This window comes from Strigops habroptila, chromosome 5 (assembly GCF_004027225.2).
Source record: "Strigops habroptila isolate Jane chromosome 5, bStrHab1.2.pri, whole genome shotgun sequence".
NCBI lineage: Eukaryota > Metazoa > Chordata > Aves > Psittaciformes > Psittacidae > Strigops > Strigops habroptila.
In genome coordinates this window covers 16,322,047-16,346,622 of record NC_044281.2, presented here as the reverse complement: position 1 = coordinate 16,346,622, position 24,576 = coordinate 16,322,047, and the positions used below count along the sequence as shown (strand labels likewise).

The following is a 24,576-nucleotide window of genomic DNA, read 5'->3' as shown; positions in this document are numbered from 1 at the left end:
GCAGAGGGAACATCTGAAAACCTCCTGGTAAAGTACTCAGGTAGCCAGATGGCATACTATTTGTTTTCACTACTTCATTTAACATAGAAACAAACTGTTCTTCAGCTGAAAAACAAAACCAATTAGAATATTTCTTTCCCTCAGTGTTCCTAAACCAGAGTCCCTTGCAAATCACCAGGGGTTTCCAGATAAGAACCGTGCAGTTTTGTTTCTAAAGTACAGGTGAAAGATCAAAGTCGCCTTCTGAGTTCCCATCTGTTTTTAAAAATAATACTACCTGCACAGCACAGGAGATGGAGAACTGTGAGAAGGGTAGTATAAAGAATTGGAGATAATGCATTTGTTCTGTGGTGTCACTGGGTCAAAACCAAGGATGTTGTATCACGTATGCTTATATAAATTGGAAAGTTTTATGTTAATATAAAAATAGTGGTACAAACTATGAAAGTTTTCCAAGAAAATCTGAATTGAAAAGATCATTATTCAGCTAAGGAGCTGTCACTTCTCTAAGAGATCTGCCACTTCAACAACAGACAACAAGCCCAGTTCTTGCACCATAACTTCTCCTTTGATGGAGAAATATGAAATACAAAATCCAATGTAAATGCTAGTGGTCTAGATCACATGGGAAACTAGTCATCTTCTATCTGTGGATTGGACAGGTATCAAGGAAAAGAGTAATCTTTTATTCTTTACATAGCCAAAGCTTACCTTGGAAAAGTTAGCGTGGGCTAAAATAAGAAGGGTGGTTGTAAAAGAGAGACTCTTTTCTTTACAACAACCCCAGGAGCTTCTCTGAACAATGAGAATAAAAGAAAGCATTATGAAAATGCATTGCGAACTTACACTGCAAATACCTGAATTAACTCTGTTCAGTATGAAATCTCAGTGCATCATCCAGAAGTATATAGTCCCCCTAATTAATCTCCAGGAAGAATTACTCTACTGACAAGAAGATAGGATTTGGCTTTAACTGCAGATGTCTGTATCTTAAACAAGACTACCAGTGCAAATTTGGCAACACAGCTGATATTGCTTAGCTACTTAACTGACCTGGTATAGCACACCATAAAATTTGATGTGTCGGTGTAGATACATCTATTAGCTGCTCTATGCTAATAATAATATGTATTGCTAATGATAATATGTATTGCAGCATATTATCCAAGTACATATATCCAAATACATTACTATACCAGGATATAACATATACACATCAGCCTTACTGATACAAAGATCCACAATAAAAGTTTGTAGTAGCCTTTCCCGTGTTACTGCACACTGTGTGCCACACTATTATTTCTGAAAATTTATAAGTATTTGACTACCGGTTTGTTGGATTGGTTTTTTCCCTAAGAGCAAACAGACTGCATATCAAGACTTCTCTCATATGGAAAATTCCTTTCCTATACTAAAACTTCTTTTTTTCCCCTGCCTTTTTCTGTCAAAAGATAACTGTTTCAGGAAAATACAGGACAAAACACAAACCTAACTTAAATAGTTACATCCATGCAAAATCTGAATGGAGACCAAGACTAAGAATATTTAAAGGACAAGCTGCAGCTGTGCTTGTTTAATTTCAGTGGCAATGTGAGAAATTGCATCAATAGGGTGGATGTCTCTTAAGACACACTGGATGAGTCATATGAATCAGTCTACAGGACACAGTAATTGGACACCTGCAAGAGCATGCTTTTGCTGTAAGAACAGCATAGAAAGAGAAACCAGAGGTGACCAACAGCAAGATTTAGATTATTCTGGTTGCCTACTTTCATAGTTGTTTGTTTTTATGCCTGCATATGTATTCATTTGAGTTCCAGACAGTTACTTCTGCTTAACCAGTAGGAGGGATGGATGTATTATGTGGACATGCCATTTTTAAAATACACAGGGATTTTATGCGCAGAGTTGAGACTGGATTATGCTCTTGGTTAACAAGTAATATTGAATTACTGAATTTTAATTGGCATATAATGCAGTAAAAAAACTTTGGGAAACTTAAGATGGGTTCCTCATTTTAAAGATTAATTTTAATACCCAGCCTTGTAATTACTTTGTATATTTTAAAAAACACAACACAATGTATAATTAATTAGCTGTTGTTAAGCATACAACTCCACAGCCATGCAAAATTATAGTCCTACAATTGCTGTGTTTGCCACTGAGTCCCACGACAATTTTTAAATAATTAACCTTTCCTTAGATTGTTTGCATCGATCCTGTACATCAAGATTTTAGGAGGACATTATTGCTGATAGAATAGAAATTACATAAACAATTCTACATCTGATTTTCTCAGAGTTTATAACTCAGCTGAAAAAACCCAGTTGCTTTTTTCCCCAGCACATTTTCATTCACTCATTTACTAGCTTATTCTGTAGAAAAAAACAGACAGCAATAGCTATAGCTTAATTATATAAAACACGTCAAAAGCTGCCATCACCACCATGTGATTACCCATTGCCAAAAAAGAACAGTCACCAAAATAGTATCCACCAAACCAAATTACATCTGATGTAACCACAGAGAAGCAAATCAAGCTTCATTTGCAAGGTAAAATCTGTGCTACTGTGAGATCTGCCATCTCTCCAAAGAGGAGGCTCAGCGTGTACAAAAAAAGTGTAGCTTCAGCACTATCAGAAGAAAAAGGCAGACTGGGAAGCTCTTGGATCTCAGAATTGAATTTCTTAGACTACAGTTGCAAAAAGAAAGCTACACCTCATCTTGTACTGGTGGATGTCTTACCACACTGAGCTCCTCAGATAGCAAGAATATTGTTGGAGCAGAGGGAAGATGGTCTCTGTGAAACACTTCCCATCACTGTCTAGCTACGGGGCTGAGCCCCTCTTGAAGTCAGGGATCTCTGCAGGGCATGCAGGCCTGAGGCACTGGTTTATAACATGTTGCAAGCATCGTGCTTCCTCAGAACTAGTAAAAAATATACCATGATGTTTCTATTTCATGAAGCCTCTGTTGGCTGTAGAACAAGTATCTCTCCAGGGTGTTGTGAGTGCCAGCAACAGACTGTAAGGAAATACAACAGTGGTCCTAGGGATAGCAATAAGGCATAGGGATCTCAGGGGGCTTTTCAAGGTCTATTACAGGTTTTGGAGAATGTGCATATTTTGGTACCAGATTTACTGCTTGTGCCAGAAAGGGGAAACAAATTCCCCTGAGATCCATGTACATTTGATGGAAGCTCGGAGGGGAACATTAATGAATACTCTGCTTTCCACATGGATAAGGGAATGTTTCAGTGTGCATACACATTTATCTATAAAACAACAAATGCGGTTTATATGTTAGGGAGGTTTTATCAAAGTTGATCCACCCTGTAATTATGTTGAGAAATGAATTGAATGGAATTCGAATGACTTAAGGTAAATGAGCTATTAACCTACAGGATATTTTACCAAATGACTCATGCGTGTTCACTTTTTCTATCATCTTCCCTCTCACTTCATTATAAAGGTGAAGTGAATGATGAAGTTTATCAGGACATCAGCAATCGTGGCTGCAGCAGTGTTCAGCAGAAATGAAAAACAACCTCACACTAAACAATCTAGATATATTAAAACAATAGGATGTTGTTGTTATATTTGCACAAAACAGGCAAATAGGAAAGAATCAAGCAAGACACTGGATAGTCTCATTTTCGTATAAAAAGAAATCTCTTGTCATGGTTGGAGACAAGCATAGAAATAAATGAATTAGTTCTGGGATCAGATTGAGAGGAAGACAAAGTGCTTTGCTCAGATCTACACCTACACGAAGTCCCCATCTCTCACATTTTTTAGCTCATTAGGGACAACTTTTCATATTTCTTTTCCCAGTAGGCACAGGAAATCAGCTCTTTTGCAAATATGTGACAGTCTGGCAACTGCATGACACAGACAGGCTGTTGTGTTTCAGCAAAGGAAATGATATATGACATGAATGTCTCTACTGCCAGCCACAGTCCCACAAAACTGTACAACTTCCACCGATTCCCTTTGGAGCTTAAAATCTTCATGACAGCAAATGTAGCAGGGAGAAAGGGCTTCTCCTGAGAGCCTGTATTCGTTCATTCTTTGCAGTAGAATGAGAAATACAATTGCCAAGTGCTGTTTGCATGTGCAGCGTGGTCACTGCCTGTCAGCAGCCCTTGTGCAGGCTGGCTGGCCGGCATCAGCCCTTCTGGCCAAAGGTCAGAGCTGTGCCTTGCTCTTGGCTGAATAAAGTGAGCGGAGCTGCTGTGTGAACCTTGCACCAGATGGTCCCTTCTAACTGAATAATAGAGGTCTTTAACAAAAGAATCCTCAAACTCGCCACCCCCAAGAATTTTGCTGTGATGAAAAATATTTCAATCATTTTTTTCCTCTATCTACTTCTACAAGTAAAACTGCTATCAACTGAGGAATCTCCCGCCCTCTCCTCTTGAAATCGGGCTGTATTTTTTTGGGAGGGGATTGTGCATACCTCTCTTGGGGTTATGAACACATTTACTGGTTCTACCCCAAATACACCTATCACATCTGAAAGTTAAATATGCAGTATTTTGCTGTTTCATATTGTAAAATACAACCATTCATTAAGATCAGGACCTAGAAATAGCAAAGCAGGATGAAATAAGTAGCTTACAACTCTGTATGGAGAATCAAGCAAGGAATCTCAGAACAGACTGGGAACATGCAGCCAGCCCTGGTTGTCCAGTTCTGAGCTTCTCTGGCATGGACTGCGTGCATGAAGAGCGTGTATGTGACCTAGATAATTGCACATCGTATGCAACGTTGTCTTCAATAGGGGAGTTTATAGCTCAGGAGATTGTTTCCTGTTGTTGTATGAGCTTGTACAAGTCACCCCACGGGCTTCCACACGCTGTCCTCAGGGCTGCATCAGGTGGGATCCAAGGATGACCCAGTGCCATGGCCCAGTGCTGGCCTTCTGCATCAGGCTGCCAGCCAGTCCTCTTGTCCTGCCATTGGTTCAGCCCAGCTGAAGGGTAGGAAAAAGGACCAGGTCAAGCACTTCACAATGAAGGCAGGCAGAGAGCAAGCAAAGGTGATGTGGCAGTGCTGTCCTCAGCCTTACACTCAAGCCTTTTTGCATGTGACATTTTCTCTGCAGCATGCCAGGCTGCTGCATATCTGTGCCAGGGCTAACACATGGCCTTACAGCGGATTAATAAATCCACAGGGACTAATGCTGTGTCCACACTTCCTCCTGCTTTTGTCACCTGCTGCAGCTCTGTAATACCTGCTTGTGATTGAACTAAGCAGTTCAAGGGACTAAGGTGGTTTTCAATAAGTAAAATATTTTACTTCACTGTGTTTTTTGGTCTTTGGTATGAAACAAATAAAACTCAAGCTGTTCCTGAAGTAGTTTCAAATGAAGCTGCTCAACCACCTGGAGCCACAACAAGGGTAGACGATTTTTCACACCCAGACTCTTTATCGCATTCATTTAAATACCTTTCCCTTTAAATACCTTTTTAAATGTATTTGAACTTAAAAGTCCTTGAATTATCCCCTTGGAAAGATTTTCATCTTTTTTTCAACCACTTAATCTTTAATTCAAGTTGTCAGTTGTATAAATGGCATCAAAGGTCTTTAGGGGAATTATGGACCTCCTTTTTTACATGACAAATATTAAGTAAAAATTAAAAGTATTAAATGCAATTAAAATTATAGGAACCAACAAAAGATATGGGAGGGAACCTACTTGGAATAATCTCACTCATTTGGACTTTCGAAAGTTTTTAACAAGTCCCACAGAAGAGGCTCTTAAAGAAACCAACCAATTATAGGGTAAGAGATCAGGGATTAGAAACATGGTGCTAGAATATAAAGCATAAAAAAAACATCGTCAATATTCTTATGGCAACAGGTTAACAGCGAGGCAGTCCCAAACCCATGTTCTAACATTTTGTAGTACTGCTAGCTATCATTCAACTTACTTGGAACAAGAAAGATAGGAAACTAAAGAACTTAAATTAGTTGAAAGGACAACACAATGACAGCTGAAAGTCATTGTTGACAAGAACACAGTAATGGACATTAGAGGAAATTGTGTGAATTATTCATACAAATTTAGTGTACCAATTGTGGAAGAAGGACCAGCGCATCACTGTGGACAGCTCAAACTGCCTGATCACCATTCAGTGGCTGTTAAGAAGCAAACATACAGACTGTTCCAAAGCATAAGGAAAAGCAAAAAAAACCCCACATAAAATACAGTGTCATTTTGAAAATTAGTGGTATGGTCCCATCAACTGAGATCTGTGTTTGATGGCCTCAGAGTATGGCATAGAATCACCAAGGACAGAGCAAGAGAGACAGGAGAGGAAGTAAAGATGATTATAGGCTGCAAAAGCTTTCCTTCTGAAGCCAAAATCTTTTTACAGTGTTTACAGAATAGATGAATAGACAAGCACTTAGCTCTGGACGTTGGCAATAATGAATATTATATGGAAGAGAAAATGAGCACTTCTTACCCTATCTCGTAACAGGAGAGATATTCAATGAAAATAAAAACAACACATTTAAAACGGATTACAGCTTTTTTATTTCAATGTTGTAGACTATTCTATAATAATAGTCTGCAAGATTTGTAGCATCTTCTTCTGAAACACTGACTGATAAGGAAGTAAATATTTCACGTTTAATTTAGAACAATCAGGTGGAGCAGAAAACTTATTAAGAAAATAAAAGGGGCCTTCTGGAGATATGTAGTCACACCCTCCTCCCCCTTTAATTTCTTTTTATAAATAAAAATTATAATGGTCTTCACAGTAAGAGGAGAGACTGGAGTTATCAGGAACAAGGAAGAAGATTAAGTTAAAGCCAATGCTAGGGTTAAAGTGCAAATTAAACCTGTCATTCAAAATGAGAATTTCACAGACTGATGACAACTGCCATGCAACTGGCCTTGAAACTCACTCTCCCTCAACTGCAGTATGATACCCAGATCATGGAAACAATTGGTCTTCATGCTGTATTTTCTTTATAAACTACAGTGAAACTGCAACTATGGAAATAAATCCTTCCTATAAATACTGTGAAACAAAGAAAGTTTTTGATTATATATGCACCCAAAATATGGTAAACCTTGAGTCCTGAGTAGAAATTGTGAGCACTTAAACCCAGTCATTGCTCCTTACCACATTGGTAATCACAGTCATGCAGACCACAGGATGTGCCACCCATCTTTCCTGGCATACTGAGGCACAGCCTGATCTTGACATGCACACTGTTCTAGTAGAGCTTAAACTTCAGTTACTCCTGGAAAGTATAATTGCATACATATAAAACATCAGAATGCGACACCAAAATATGCACTATCAATGCTGGTATCTGCAATCCAACCTTTTGAAGTGCCTGTCATCAGGTACTATAAAAAAATACACATTTTTCCACTTTGGTGGCATTACACCATCTACCACCACAGAATCTCAGTTAATGTACCACATACCTTTTTTTTTTTTCCCCCAGCCAGATTTCACATCATCAAGACCCACACTATGAATATTGTATACAGTTAGGGTATAGATGAAAAATAATGTTTGGGAGCTATTCAGATTTTGTGGTGATAAAGCTCATTACACAAATAGCTGAAATGTATTCCAATGAACTGTATTAATTCACACATGCAAGCAATCTTAAGCTCTTGCGTAACAAGAGAATGAAAATAGAAGACTGCAAGTGTGTGTGTTTATATATCTGTGGAAAACTAAAATACATTTCTCCAATATGTCTGCGCCTCTGTAAATAGAGAGCTAAAAATGAAATGGGAGGAAAGAATTACTTTGCAAGATGAAACAAACCAACCAACTCTGTGTATATAGGCATGAATTTAGCCTGAGGTTCCACACAGAAGCATGGAGGCTGTGTCCTTCCTTCCCTGACATGGGCAAAGCAAGGAACCCATCCTCACAGTTTCTCCTCACAGCCATAATCACATACTCAGCATGAGTGGAGGAAATGATGGGCTGTGAAGCACTTGTGGATAACATCTCAAAGAATTCCAATTTCAAACAGATACAGTGATCAAAACAAGCTGATGCACCATCTTGCTTCTACAAAGAGGTATAACAAGGTTTTTCTTCTGTGCAGAGAAGAGAGCACAGGAAGGAAGAGAGCTGCAAAGGGACTTTTTTTAATTCTCCCCCCAAATGCATATTTTTAGTTTCTCATTTCAATCACTGATCAAGTCAGTCACTCAGCTTCAATCTTTTCTTAAGCACTTTTGTGTTCCACCTCTGGTGACTCATAACAAAGTGTACAGCACAAGAAGGGAGCCCTCGGAATCTAATCAAAGAAGGAGAGCCTAAAAGATCAGACATCCCACCTCAATGCCTGAACAAAGGAAGCATATTCATTAAAAGTGTGCATCCCATTCCAGGTAGTCATCACCTAAGCATTCCTTCCTCATGGAAAACCACAAATGCTGTCTGCACCCCTAGCATAAATCTATCAACTTTTCAGTTGGCTAGTTCAACACCCAAATTAACGCAACTTTCTGTCCATCAAAATGTCCCCTGACACTGAAGTCTGTTAAAACAGGAGACCCAGAGGCAGCCACATGAAACATATCACTTACACCTGCTTCTCAAGGTGTAGGTATACACACCACATCTGGGGCATAAGACACCATTCTTAAAAGAGAACAGATGTCCCTTTCCAACGGACACATGGGAAACAGGGAGGACAGTCTGAAAGAGATGTGGTGCTCTGCATTTCCTTCAAGGACTGTGTTTAACACTCCCAGCAGTAAGGGATGGTGGTATGAGAGGAAAGATGGCGTTCTCACAAAGACTACAACAGCAAAAAAAGGACTGCTGTCATCCACATAACTGGGACAACTCATGAATTGATAGAATCTTTCTCCCTTCAGTGCTACTGGCCTACATTATTTTTCCAGGGGAATTTTAAAGTTGACTATTTGGGCACTTCTCATTGTTTCTCTAGTTTATTAAATGAAAAATTAGGACACTTCACAATTTCACATGGGACATTCACCTGTGACTGAGAATCAGGAAAAAGATTAAGGAGGAAAGTATTTGTGAAAGCTAACCTTGGTGCAGTGAAGCTTGTCCCTCTGGGCTCACTCTATAGCCAAGACAGGCTCTTTGGGTTCACTGTATGCTGCAGAGGTTTTCTTCACCTTTGACCCATAAAGCAGCCACAGAAGGTTAGACTCACAAGGTTCAAGCCAGCCATTGTGAAAACGCTCAGTGCACACAAACGGCTGACCAGACCTACCATTTACCTTGCTTGAAACATTACTAGAGCAATGATTACCAATATAGACATCAACATCATGCCCAGCTCTGAACTTTTGTGATGGGGGATGACATGGATGGGACGGTAAGATGCATCTCCCTCCTAACAGCCTTATCCCGGTATAGGTGGTGGATAAACTGTCTTGGCACTGCTTATCTCTCTCCATGACCCTTCGCGTGAGCCTTCATGGCCAAAAGACTCCAGTTGATTATGTAAAGATAAATTTAATGCATTATGCAAGTGATATATAGTAAACTTTTTATGTGTATTTTTGGCATTATACTTTTCTAAATGGCTAACACTGCATGTGATAAAGAACAAAGTTTGGAAGTGCTAGGAAAAAATGGAAAAACTGTAACTAGAGCAGGAGAAAATGAGGAAAAGCATAAGAGTAAGAATACTGAGCAACACAAATAGAAGCAATACAGGAGCAGCATCTGGAACTGACCAGATGAAGGATCTTACTCCTCTCCCTTTTAAATCAATGGGCAGCTCTCCAATTAGCTAAAGTATTACTCCAGGGCAAAAAAGGATGCCATAAATTACCAGTCTTTATGGGATGGAGTGAGCTCATCCGTGGGGACTTGAAAATACAAAGAATCTTCATCAAGTTAACGGAAATTTTAGGTAAGGTAGTTACTAAGGAATTTTTACACAGCTTTTTAATATACAAAAAGCCCAGAATCTGAAATTTCCCAAGAGATTTCACAGCTGTGACTGAGGCATAAAGTATCTCCAAAAGCAATAGGTAAGCAACTGAAAGCAAGCCAAGGGACCAGCAATTTTAAAAGGGAGGATGCACATTCCAATTAAGTAATTAAGCAGCAATACCAGTCACCAAGCTAAAACCAATTAGTATTGCACCTACACACCTGTGTTAGTGGCCCCTGCTGTGAGAACAGATTTGACCTCACATTACCTGCTGAGAGCACCCTGACGCTGAAGACAGATTTTCTTGTTTGTTGGAGCTTTGCATCCTCTTCCACACCTTTACTCTTGCCCGCACCACCTTCTTCTAAGAAATGTTGCAGCTTATTTTCAACCTCAGGAAGAAGGTTGGTCCTCACTTTATTTTATAAAATAGTGGGAAGAGATAACTCAAAATGGAGATAGCTTAAAGAGGCAGAATTTGCCAGCTAATTTTCTTAATGGATTGTCTGGCTTATGGGTAACAAACCATTTTCCCAACACTAAGGTTTTAAGTTGCAGTCCCTCCTCCCCACTGTTTTTATTTTTTTCATCGAAGTTAGAAGGAAATGCTTGATGATCATCATGAGTAGACAAGAAAAGAAAATCCCTAACTAGTCTCAGCCAAATTACAGACTTGCTTTAGGAAAACATATAAAAAGCAGAGCATCTCCTGAAATGACCTAAGGTTTTCTAGTGTGAAGAAGCATTTTGCCAATGCCACTTTTAACCTACTAATACATGTTTTATGTAGAGTTTTAATTAAAATGCTTAAAATGCCCCTTTATTCTGCATTTTGAGTTCACCATTCCTTAAACAAAATATTTTGACATGTAAAAAAGCTTTTAAATATACTAACTTACCTAACTGAAAATAAATTGAAGGACACATTTCTTTGCTCTGAACGTTATTAGAGTAACTGAAGCCAATTCTTTCTGCTAGCATAGTAATAGACTCTTGCTTTTTTAGATTCTCCAAGGAAATTAGCCTTATGCTTTCCTCAACAGTGAAAGATAATTCAAAGTAGTTTAAGAATAGTGAATGAAGATGAGCTAGTGTCTTTTTATAGACATAAAACTATGAATTTAATAACAGGGAGGTACTTAAATTGCTACTGGAGCTTGATGTGTCCACCCTAGCTCATGTATTTTTTTTGGAGGCTGACATGTGTTACGCTATTTTAGAGTATACCCTGAATTCAAAAGTTAAGAACAGTTATGTTATTGGAGCCCTAAGTAAATTATAGAACATCATGCTACCAGATTAAAATAATATAGCATCTAAATCTGATTAGTACTACTAGTAATTTTCAAAACTGAATTTGATTTTCAGATGTACATGACTTGTTTGTAAAATTCATTTAACATGAACAACACAAACAGAAAAAAAACATTTTTGTAGTCAGGTTCCCATTCCTATGCAGAACTGTGAAGATGAACTACCTACAATTCGAAAACTGCAATATTGCTTATATAGCAACTAAAACTGCTTTAGAAAGCATGATCTGTTAATGACAAGTTTAAAGTATTTTCAACCAAGTGAGTAGATAGTTTTGTCCCAAAATTTATCTAACTGCTTTCATACTATGAAAGATAATACTATGAGGTAATTCTTTGATGATTTATATAACCAGATGATCTTGTTACAGCTTATCTCCGTAACATCTAATGCTGCCACTGTGAGGAAATTCAGATACTTGGCCAGGGAGCCCTAGCAAAAGGGATGAAGTCTCTCTTACTTTATCTATGGACTTAGTTATTACAACCACTCTTGAAAGGTAATAAGCATGCAAGATCGAAACAGGTCATCACAAGTTCTTTCCCAAACATCTTCTTGGTTCACAGCAGCTCAGACCCAGCTGAGTCTGGAAGTTTCCCCTACCAGCCATCTTCCCTGCCAGGCAAAGGTGGTTAGCAGACACAGCCCTGCACAACAGGAACTCATCCCCGACCACTGACCAGCATGAGGGACTGTGTGAGCCAACCCAAGAAGCTGACAAGAGCTCCATGTTCAAACACACCATGAAGACCAAGGCCCAGATGCCCAACACCCCCACTCCTAACACACTTTGAAGACCAACAGTATAGTTTGCTAGTTATAGGGCCAATACACAGTACATTTCTCTGACATAACATTTTTATTCTTTGGAGTAAAGAGCATTTGTGTTTGAAACTTGTAGTGCAGCAAGACCAAAACAGCTTAGTATTTATACTACTTGAGAGGCAACCAAGCCATTACCTGGACACAGCCCAGAGATACCTACATCAGGTGACTTCTGACAGCAAAGGTCTATTAAACAGAAGTCATAACCAGACCCAACATCAGAAAACAAAGGCTAAGCTGTTTCAATCATGTTTTTAAGTAACAAGGATTAACAACTGAGCAAAATACTGGAAAATGCCACAGAACCAACACTTCTTGAAGTCTTTCAGTCAAAACTGCTATTCAAAACACAACCTAGAGTTCCAATATTGATTATAGACTAGATGAATGAGTCGCTTCATTACTGGGCACAGTCTACAACTAGCTGTTAACGCTGAGGAAAGCAAGCGCAGGATCACTGTGTATTCCTCAGCTCTACAGCAATTGAGAGGATGCACTGGGAAGAAACAACCCCTCCAAAACTCTTATGCCACTTCTGCAACTCCTGGAATACCCTCACTTTGGAGACTACATAGTATTTTGACTTCTTTTCCCAGGAAAAAAAAATCCAACAAAACCAAAAAACTGAAGGGCATGAGGACTGATCAGGGCTATAAAGCAGTTCCACACAGACATTAGAGGTGCATTTTAACTTCTGGAAAAGAAATGGCAAAGAATACACATGTTTAGGTCTATAAAGTCACACACAAGATGAGAAGCAGGAAGCAAAACTCATTGGAAAGTAGCCAATCAAAGTAATCAGCAGAAGCTATAAAAAACCCCCCTACTTATACACACACTGTACAGCAAAACACTGGAACTCCTGGCACAAGATGCTGAAGAATCCACCTGAAATGAATTAAATTAGGCCATTTAATGGTCAAGGCCTTACTGAGAGATACACAAAGCGACTATGGCTCAGGAAGTCTTTAAGCAACTGTCTGCTAAAAACTGGGAACACTCGGTATTAACAACCAGTCTCTCTGGGCTGCCACAGTGCAGTCCTTCTGAGCGTGTCTTTACATGCGCATATGACAGCTACTGCTCATTGTCTCACTGCTGCTAGCTAACATTAGCCTGCTCATACTAGTAAAGGTAAAAATAACTTCTATTTTCAATAGGCCATTCTATTAAATATCTATTAATAATCCTGGAAATTGAAAGAAGAAAGCTCACCAAGAAATTGTAAATACAGTTAAAACCCCAGCTCCAGTCCTAATCTCACTCTTTCCTTTTTTTCACCAAAGAGCATTATATTTTTATCATCTTGTATCAAATATAAATTGGAGATGTTTAAGATGGCACTTCCTGATCAGCACATCTGAGATCAAACACTTTTTTTTTAAATAAACATTTTATGTTTTCACATTTATTTTATTATTAAACATTTAATTAACAAGCTTTTTAACTTTAGCAGAATATCTCAAAAGTTATAGGTTAATAAAATTTATGCTATTAAACCCATAACATAGTAAGGGAAGTATTACTCTAGATAAATTAAGTAAGTTTGTACAATTAAACCATTATGAAGTACGGATCATTTTCAGTAATGTTTGTAGGGAACTATCAAAGCAGCATAACAATTATCAGCAGAAGTATCTTTAGAAAGTGTTCTTTGAAATTAAGTTGTCCTGGAATTAACACACTGCAAAAACACACAAATCATTTTGAAAATGAGAAGTGTGCTGGACAACAAAAACCCACCACAGTTTAAACAACATATACCTCATGATGCCACTAAGGCATTTTTAACTGTGTGGTATAACAAGATAGAAACCATATTTTTTTCTCAGCAACATGAATTTATTTTTCATGCAAGTGTTTCTGACTGGAAATATTTTATTACATGAAGGCTTGCAGAAATAAATTCTGTTAAACACAGAAAAAAATTTAAGATGTGACATTTTTCTTAGAAAAATGTTGTGACAAGACTTAGGCAAAACTGATCTATTTCCTTAGGAATTGTTCCATTTTCTGTTACAAAACAGCTCAAATGTATTCCCTATGCTTTATACAACATGAAACACGATTTCACACATGAAATGTGTAAGTTCGCATATGCCCAGCAATTGTGTTCATTTCACGAAGTAAAAAAACGTAATCTTATGGCATCAGTAATTGCCTTATATACAACTATCACCTCTGTCTTTCCTACTGACCAGGTCCACACTATTTCCTATTTCATGCTGAAAGACTTGCAAAATTTTCCTTGGTTCCTAAGGAGATTTAGAGCCTTAACCAGATGATCTTGATTCATTACTTGTACAATGAATGTTGAGCTAGTTGTTTCAAATGTCTCCAGGTAGAACATGTTATGTACTACTAGAAACTGCTGCAGCAACTAAGGGAGTTTTGTTTTCCTTTTTTTTTTTTTTTAAACTTCACTTCCAATAAACTTGAGCACTTCAAGCCACAGACTGCAAAATGTCTAAAAAGTTTTGAATCACCTCTTATTTAGACTTCCTATTTCATTTTCATATGGAATATATAAAAACGGGAAAGATGTCTCTCAAACACTTCCTTTGTAGGGCTAGAGTTGAAATCTATGACTTTAAAACCAAATTCAGTTAGAAAAAAACCCCCAAAACAAACCAAGAAACAAAAAACCCTGAACAAAAAAAAAGAAAACCACACTTTTTTTTTCCTTTTAAGATCACAAGTGTAACTAGCTCAGGATGTTACAATATTAAAAAACATCGTGAAAAATAACAGGACAAGTTGACACACTTTCAAATGTGACACTGAAAACAGCAATATTGCTTTTCCAGTTTTTAACTCTTGAAGAAAAAAAATAAATCAACTGAAATATTTCCTGAAAATTTTGGTCAAGCTTGCTTTTATGTTTGTGCAGTCAAAGGCATGAACGGAATGCCAGAAGCACTCATACTGATGCTTTAAAGTTTTCATAAAGCCTACTGTTCTAACATTCACATTGTAATCTCAGATTTTTACATTTGTCATCCTAGTCTCAGTATCTGACTTTCAATTAACATGAAAAGTTAAAAACTGATCTTTTTATACTATAAAGTTACAAATATTTGAAACTAAGTGACAAAAACACCCATTTCACAGAGATCTTAATAGTTTTATTCACAAAATAAAGAGCTTTATCTTTCCAAAGGAAGAATTTAACAGAAAGACTCAATGCAACAGTTATAAAAAAGTGGTACTGAAAATTTGAAAAAGACTAATAAAATTTACAAATGCAAACTATCACTTTGTACAAAATTTTTGTTTTTAAAGACAGTTCAGTAACATGTTTTAAGATACAGTTTTAACAGCTCAGAAATGCACATTTATTTCAGCCTCTGGCTAGGCATTATTTTCGTCTGTGTGGGGTGTTCTCCCTTCGTCTGTCCTCATTCTTTCTGGATTCTCTGGATTCCCTGTACTGGTCAGAATAACGGTTGTACTTCTCTCTGTGCTTCTCTGAACCATTTCTGTATCGATCTTCTTGTTCCTCCTCTCTCGGACCTGAATTATTATGGGCCCTCTCTCCAGATCTTGATCTTTCTCTTCTTCTACTGTGATGTTCATTATCTTTACTCCAGTGCCTGTAATTTTCATCATCAGAAAAAGAAGCTCTTCTCTCTGCTTTCTTCGGTTTTGAATTACTATGTTTATTTTCCAGATCCTTACTTCTTTCATGGTTCCTATCCTTTCCGCTGTGGTAACTGTCTCTGCCATTGGACTCATCTCTGTGATGATATTTTGATACATCATCTCTCCTGTGCGATTCCCTCAACTTTCGGTGATTTCTTTCTGATTTGCTCTCAGTATCACTCCTTTCCTCTTGCTGCCTCATTTTCTTTTCATGTGATTTTCTTTTCCTTTCTTGTTTTTTCCTGGAACCTTTATCAGATTCTCTATTTTTCTTTTGCATTTTCTTTCTTTTGGCTTTAGGAACATCTGAAATTATAAAACAGTAAGGGAAAAAAGTTACATTTTAATTTATTACACTTGTTAAACTACATAGAAAGTTCTAGAGAGTTATTTTTTGTCAGAAAACATTTGTGTGTATGTATCTGGACAAAGGTTTCAAAATAATAAGCTTGGATTTAATTCCCCTTCCCCCGTCTCATGCAATGGGGGAAAATTCACCCATTCTTTAATTGAGCAGGTACTGATTATCTTCGAACGCATGTCTGCGTTACAGGCTATTTTACATAAAATATGAAATTCTCCATAGAAGTGTGAGCTATCAAGCCCAAGACTACTCTCCATTTTTCCTCCAAGCTTCAGTATTTCTTAGTAACTCCATTGTTATTAACACAAGAACACTATCTTACGAGGAAACAAGAGGCATGCTGAAATGGCTTGAGATAGCGGTACTGCAGCAACATAACAATGGCCCTCTGGCTCATTTTCAGGAGAAACAGTGACAGCTTTGTCAACAATTTAAGACTAAACCTAACTTACATATTTATAAATACACAGTAGTGCTTACCTCAGTGGAAGAGTTTGCTTTTCTAAAAGGAACTCCTAGATTTCACTTGATAGTATTTATGAGTAACAGGCATTTAGAATAAACATTAATTCACCATATCGTATGAACTTTAGTACCACAACAGCTGTTTCTAATCACCTTTTGAGAATACCACAGCCACAAACTGATTTAGTAGTACACCAAATACCTGAATCTTACAGCAGCTGCTAGTCTTATGTCTGACTTAAGGCTGCCTGGCATGCTGAAAAAACACAATAATAGATCAATTAATATTTTTAAGTTGATATATTAAAATCTGTGGTTTCTCTATTATTCTACCTCCATCAGAACGCAGAAAAGACCTGAGAAAGTAAATACAAAGGAACAAGCTGTTCTGATAAGACAAACTTCATCCTCTCCTGGACCTGTTTTGGTTTGGTTAGTGCTGAACTAAGCTAGCTGGAGAAGTGCCACACATTAGTTGTCAGTAAGACAGTAATCTCTAGTTTAGCTGTATGTTTAATTTCTAATCAGCAGGTTTTCTATTTTCTCTTATACACTGCACTGTTAAACCACTGAAGTAGTGGGGGGGGGAAGAAGTTGAATCAGGCTGCAGAGATATCAAAGTTTTTATGAACGTGTTCCTGAACAGAGAAAGGACAAGTAGGAAAGGAAGATCCTAAACCAACAAGAATAAAGTATTCATACTAGCAGACTGCAGACTGTTGGTTTGTCACTAAGGACTTAGCTCTCTGATTCCTATCAAGCAGCTCAGCAGAGCTGCAGCTGTCTGTGCAGATCTGGCTGTTTGCTGAACCAAGGCCTTCTCTGACCCTGTTTAACTGTGCCATCCTCTAGTGCTGTCATCATTAATGCCATTAATGCAATGACACACAAATCAGACTTTGTACAGTAAGATTGCAGTGGAAAACAAAAAGGCATTTCTAAAGCATGAGCAGTTCACACTGCTTTTATTTTATCAATCAACATTTTCAGTTCAAAGACACATAATAAATCAAATTAACTTTGAATCAGCAAGCTTCTGTACTATAGAAAGTCATGCTGTGTTATCATCTGCTCATGTTATACCCAATGCACACACTAACACATACTACTTTATAGATTAAGCAATGTTTATGACACTTCATGTCAAAAAGAAGGTTCTGCATCAGCAGGATGGTATAAGATGCTAAACATCAATTATAATGTATAAAAAGACAAGAAACTAAGTTGTCAGCAAAAGCTAATTCTTCCTTGGAGATTTCTCTACAGACAAGAACCTTCACTGTATCGCCACACAAGCTCTTCCTGAAGAAGAGGAATTAGAAATAGAGACAGTTCACCAGTAAGTATCCCACAAAGACATTAATAAGGAATGAGTCTAATACCTGTTGCACTGTACTAGCACTTTAGTTTAATGAAGATGGAGGTATTAACTGTGTAAAAAAGTAATCTACAAAACAATGTTCCTCAGATATTTAAGTCCATTAAAATGGAAATCAGTTTCTCTAAATTCTGGCATAAATTTCCATTAGCAATATTAATACTTTAAACCATGTAAATTTAAACTAATTGTTTAGTTTCTAAAGCAGAGGAACGGCACTGGCTGTAGCTAGTTTTTCCTCAAAAGAAGTATACACAGAAATAGAAATTAGCAGGTGTATAGAAGTAAATAAAAGAGAAGCAAATAGCTACATAGCTAGTGCTTAAGTACCTGAGTCACTGCTGTCGTCGCTGCTAGATGAGGAGTCACTGCTGCTGGATGACTCTGAGCTACTACTGCTGCTGTCAGAATCAGAATCTGAGGAAGAGTCTGTCTCTGAAGATGAAGAGGAATCTGATGACTCAACATCTTGTTTCTGTGTCATTATCATCTTTGGTGCATTTTTAAGATGCTCCCGTAATTCATCCCTAATTAACAAGAAAATTTTATTTTTAGGTTTTTTTTGGCAGGGATGAGGGAAGATAGGTAAAGTAAATATAAGATCAGAAAAAAGTGTTCCTCACGTTAGTCCTCCAAGGCCAATAGAAGTAAAGAAATTGATGGCAAAGCGAGTGTTCCTTGGGTTATCCCGAGGCAGTAATCCCTCAAAGAAAGGCTGCAGTGTTCTGATGGAAAAAAACATCTAAATTAAACGTTATGCCTGCTTAGCACTAATTCTCATTGACATTAATAAGCTGAAAAAGAAACTGTGTGGATCTCCATAGGACAGCAAAAATTTTCTCTTCCTGAATTTTTCTATACTTTCATTGTTTGTATCTGTGACGCATCTTACCAAAATGCTACTTGAAAACTTGCTCTTTTATAACTTCCTCACACACAGAAGAGTTACATATATACTCTTGATTATGACAACAGAAAGTCTGATTTTGTGAAACCCTGAAGAGAGTTGTGAAATTGCAGCAGCCTGTGATATAGCAAAGGATACCGCTTGTTGATTAAGAAGTTCAAAGACTTAGGTATTTATGTTGAAGTCTCAATCAAACAGGGCCCTAAGTATAATTTCAAATTTAAATTTACATGAGCTAAAGCATCTACTTAATTCTTCATCATACATAAAGAATTCCAATTTAAAGGAAATAGTTCAAACAACTGAAAGGAACACTGTGAGAATGCAACGTATAAAATCACACATAGGCTTAAAAGAATGTGTTATTTAAGATACACTTGAGGATAAGTAACTAATCCTAGAAAACCTGTTATTAATAGTTATGTGCTTTTCCTAAGTTTTGTCATAAAAAGAAGCCACAGTAATATTTATTACACAGCTATATAGCTGACAATACACAAAAATAAACTTGAACTGTGACAATTCTTATACAAGCTGAGTATTATTGGGAAAAAAAATGGATAACAAACTGATGGGATCATGCTCAGCTTAATGGGACTCTGCAAAGACTAAATCTATAAATGAACTTAGTCTTGAAGTACTGCAGCTGCAGAACTGCAGTCTTAGTTGAACGAAAACAGAGTTCTTATTTGCACTTTTCAGATAAAGAAACTAACTGAACTCACAGTTTTGAAAATAAAATTTCAACTTACTCGTCTTTTAATCTTGCATTTAGATTAGGAAGTCCCATATATTCACTGAGTTCCTGAAAGAATATTTTGACAAAAATTCTACTGGAGGATGTGGTAGTTTCTTCACTCAGTATTATACATTCAAGGACCTGAAAATATTTAGAGAAAAACCTTAAGCTTAAATATACATTCTTTTATTTATCTTAAAAACTTTTGTCCTCCTAAAATAACTAAATACCGATTTCTCCACTACCCACCCCCCAAGTAAGTAAATCCTGTAAATCCCTAGTCAAGACTTTCTTCCTCGAAAATTCTTTTCTACCATCTGGAAGCAGTTTCTGATCACATTTATGCTAGTAATTCTTTAATGACTTATTTTAGCCAGCAAAACTCCATGAGAGTGTGAACTTCTGGGAAATAAAAGATTTAGGGCTTAAGTTCTAAAGAGGCTAAGTATTTGGACTCGTGTGTGCCTGAAGAATGACAATTAGACTGGGATATGAAATAAGGCTAAAACAGTATGAAAAGAGAAGTTACCTTGATATTTCTTCACTTGTAACGTTGTATTATTATATCTCAGAATGCAAGACTGCTTTTATTTGGCACTTAAATCACAAAATCACAATATTTTAATATTTCTTACAATTCTATAAAACCTCTAATTTTATATATAAAGATAATTTTAAAAGGTTTCTTTAGTCTTGTTTTTTTAGGGACAATTCTGCTATTTAGATTGCCTATTAAAAGTCCAAAATTCTAAAAGTAGTACATTTTAATCAACCAATTCCAACTGAGCTCCAGAAAATAACAGCTCAAATCAATTACTTAAGAATGGGCTGAGAGGATGACTAGGCACAGGGGGAAGAAAGAGGATATGGAGCAAACCAGAATTGTTCAACAGAATCTGAGAAGATACTTAATCCAGTTTGCTACAAATACAAGTAGCTCCAAATTGTAAATACTAAAACTAATGTAATTGTTTCCAAATACCGGAAATTAGTTATTGAAAAAGAAATCTAGGACAAGAGCTTTTTTTACTTACACTCCAGGGAATTGAATCAGTGTACAGCAGATGAGCAAACATCTTGGCAACATTTCTCAGTTTGTTCGTTTCCAAACGATGAATGGTGTCATACTGTTCTTTGAAAATAGCTTCAAAGGATTCCATATATTCTTTTTTTAACATGCAGAAACGCTGAGACAACATTGTACAATTTAAACAACCAGATTAAACAAAATATTGAACATGCAAATAACCTACATGTAAGTGACCTAATGGTGCAAATATTTACTGCAAGGTTTTCCTTTCAAATAACCCTTGGAGGAGAAGAAAATACCTTCATATGGATATATTTTATTGCTTTCAGCAGTTTGTCAGAACAAGAAACTCACCTGCATTGCAAAGTAGTAATTATCAATTTTGAACTACAGCAAGATATCCAGCAATTTCTTTTACTTCCGTGCATCCAGTATTTTCACCTGATGTAACCCCATCAAATGTAACTTTTTATACCCACCATCAATGAATGACTAAAACTAGAGAGGCAGCAGGTAAGACAGGTTGGATATAAACATTCCAAAGAACATGGAAATCAACATTTATAGACTACTAAACCTGTAGATTCAGGTGGTTAGTGCTTTGCAACTGGCTGCAGAAGCATTTCCTCAAATACTGCATAAAAATACAAATGGAAACAAATCACTGCCTTTCAGCATAACTTGCTCCCTTTAGAAGACAAGTATTTTATCTTAACTTGTCAGATCTGTCAATATCATAGATAAGGAAAACTTAACTAAGAAATAGCTGCAACTAAATTTCCAATTAGTTACACAAAACCAAAGAGCTAGCTGTTTGCTGAAAAACAAACAAACGAAAAACCCACCCCCAACTCCTGAACAGCAGGTATTCTGTCTTGTGCTCTAAAGAAAAAAAAAAACCAACCTACTAAGCAGCTTTGAACAAAGTGGGAAAAAAGACAAGAGTCTCCAAAATTAAACGTCAGTACTGTAAAAAGTACTGAACTTCTGGTAACTCTTAATACTTTAACCTCTTTTTAGTACCATTCCTTTGCCACTGATTTATTGTTCTACCTTAATGAAAAAAGAGGGAAAAAAAAAAAAAGGCAACAATATGAAGAGAAAATTAGTTCTCTCATTCTGCATTCACTACGCTTATTACAATCAAAATGTTAATCCAATTCACTAATACAACCAATCAACTAACATAAACATTTCCAGAATGCTAAAGACTATTAGTTTTATTTATTCATTAAAGTTTAACAAAAAAAAAAAAAAAAAAAAATTAAATAATCTACCATAAAGCATAAAATCTTAAACCAGAACTCACCCCTGCCAGTAACCCAAAGAATTTCTCATATGTTCTTTGCTGAGCACAGCAGTCAAGTATCATATTGCAGAGTTCTTTCTGGTTTAAGGGGAAAAAAAATATTCTCTAGGTAAATTCATGGTAGCAGCAAAAATCCCATCATCACCAAGCACCAAAATATTGAAGAAAGCCTTACAGAGATGCAAGCTTTAAAACAAGAGCATTTACATAAAACGTCATTGGCAACACCAGTAGTTTCCTGAATATCTCGTTTTAGAAATTATCTGGGACATGCATATGAACTTTCACCATTTAAATTTCCTATTTGGCTTAAGCTAAAATGTAGGCGTTAACACACTGCACACCTAACCAAAATAGGTCAAAACTAATTTACAAATTGACTTCACCACAGTGCAAAAAAGAGGTATAAGATAAAAAGGGAAGGTTTTGAAGGTTTTCTTGTGGTTTTCTTTGGTTGTTGTTTGGTTTGGTTTTTGGAGTTTAGTTTTGTTTGTTTGGGTGGGGTTGTTTTATAATTGCACCAACCCCTGCATTTATAAAAAATGAAGATTCTTCACAACTTCCAAATGTCAAAATATCTTACAGACAAACCAGTTGGAAACTCAAATACAATGTGCATGCTTAAGGGAGTATTTCCAAAATCAGAAAATCTGTAGATTTTGGTATATATACGTATCTTGAATTATTCAGCCATAATTTTCACAACCACCTCTGCTTACCATAAGCAGAAGGCAGTGTTTCACTGCAATTGTTTCACTGGAAAGGCCTGAGGGTGATGTGCAGAAAGACTAAACTCATCCCCGGGAGGCTGATATGCCTAGACTTTCACTATAACCAAGAGACTGAGAGGAACTTTTCTAAAGAAGCTGTTTTAGGCTCATGTTCTGAATCACCCTCTAGAAGAGCACCTTCCCTTCTCGGCTAGGAAGGAGCAGAGGAAACCTAGCTAGATGAGCCTCCCAAAACTTTTATGCATCCCCCATCACCAACAGCCTCCCTTCCATTTTTTCTCCCATCTCCATGGTGGACATGGATGTAAGCACCAGCTATAACAGTCACACAGAAAATGTTCTCCTTTCACTGATACCAAATATTTAGAACAGTCGGTCCCACTCTTTTGACATATACAGGTGGCCTGTCTCCCTTTCTCCTTGTTCCCCGGTTCTGCCACCCCAAGATCATTACCAAATTACCCACTGGCAGCTACCTCCTCCTATTCTTTCACACACACCGTACCAAGAACCAGAGGGAAACACACATCGGTGGATTCTGCATTGTGAGGACCAGAGCTCTTCATTGGCTGAGGGCAGTGATCTAGGTAAGTAGGCATACACAAGTTTAAAAATGAAGTTACTCCTCTGACCTATTGTGTAAGTTACAGGTAGCTATACAGCTATGAAGTGGTTTAGGGAACATTTTGCAACATTAAGACAAGTGAAGCAAACTTTTATATAAATTAAGAGTCATGAAATACATGGTGCTTAAACAGGACTGCCGGTTTTTCGTCATTAACTTTTTTTAAATATTATTTTCTTGTAAGATCAATACCATAGCATAAATCAATTTGCGACGTTCCCAAATAGTTTGTCAGCTGCCAGTCATGTATCTTTCACTGTTAGTTTAATGTCTCTTTCAACTAATAACAACGTGTCCATAAAAAATATTGCATAATTTCAAGCACTTTGTCCTCTTTATAACTTACACTAGTTTTCTGTAACATATACTCATTTGTGCCATTCTTCCGAGCATGTGTTCCAAAAAGAAACATTTTGCCCATCATAAAAACTCAAAACAAATAAAAAGCCAATCCTGATGAGCAGGAAAAAAATACCCCCTCCAAATAGCAAGGCCATAATGTATCAAACAAGCTTACAGATGTGTTTGAAGGCATTCCTTTCAACACTGTCACACTGTGCTAGTGTGATATATTAAAATGCATATTAACTTTTTATATTATCCTGTTTTACAATAATGCTGCAGTTAATCAGTTTTTAAACAATAAAAAGGGTAAAGCGCTGATGCCACTGCTAATAACATCAGCAAGACTTGAAAGAAAAATTTCTTCCTAATCTTAAATGCAATTACAATATTGGTATCCCCTGTGGCTTACAGTAATTAAGTATTTTAACATTTTAATTAAATACTACAATGATTTCTAGGAGGGTATCTTAAATAACCACAAGCATGAAAATAGATTTGCCCACAAAGACATTCTTGCTAGTATTATCTAAACAACTCCAAGTTAGGTCTAGAGTAACTGTCTTCCAATTAACAAACTTTCAAATTATTTAATTATTTTTTGAGCGATGTGACAAGTTCATATGGCAATTCTAGATTCATTTATAGCTTTAAAGGCTAGTTAATTCATTTCTGTACTTGCAATGATAACAGTTCTGGTGATGCCTATGGCAGGAAGATCCTGCCTTTTTTAGGCCATCACTTGCTTTAAAGAATGCAGTGAATTTGTTACCCAATTTCACAAGCAATTTGTATACTGTGTTGTTCAACAGTTTTCATACAATGCTCAACAAGTGATTATTCAGCTTAAAGTATGTATGGCTATCTACTCATGAAGTAAAATGCTTTGAAAATATCTGACATCCAATACAGGTGGTGAACGATCTTTTGTAAAGAACTTTAATTGATTATTGTATCACGGGGGAGGGGTGTGGAGTGGGGGGTGTGGAAGGCA

At 36.9% G+C, this 24,576-nt stretch overlaps 1 protein-coding gene across 5 annotated transcripts in view; it reads right to left on the bottom strand.

Moving 5' to 3' along the window:
* Nucleotides 1-14,734: 14,734 nt before the first annotated feature.
* Nucleotides 14,735-24,576, bottom strand: part of CWC22 (CWC22 spliceosome associated protein homolog) — a 30,538-nt gene continuing 20,696 nt past the window's right edge. For 2 of the 5 annotated variants that reach the window (XM_030487028.1, XM_030487027.1), the window contains exons 15-20: nt 21,885-21,962; nt 20,580-20,732; nt 19,559-19,686; nt 18,523-18,624; nt 18,230-18,426; nt 15,154-15,998 (exon numbers count right to left, since the gene is read on the bottom strand). In XM_030487028.1, the coding sequence (XP_030342888.1) occupies nt 15,409-15,998; nt 18,230-18,426; nt 18,523-18,624; nt 19,559-19,686; nt 20,580-20,732; nt 21,885-21,962 (1,248 nt within the window). In that variant the 3' untranslated portion in view covers nt 15,154-15,408. Of the gene's footprint in view, nt 15,999-18,229; nt 18,427-18,522; nt 18,625-19,558; nt 19,687-20,579; nt 20,733-21,884; nt 21,963-24,576 lie in introns of all 5 variants that reach the window. The other 3 variants (XM_030487026.1, XM_030487029.1, XM_030487030.1) reach the window with 3 other exon arrangements.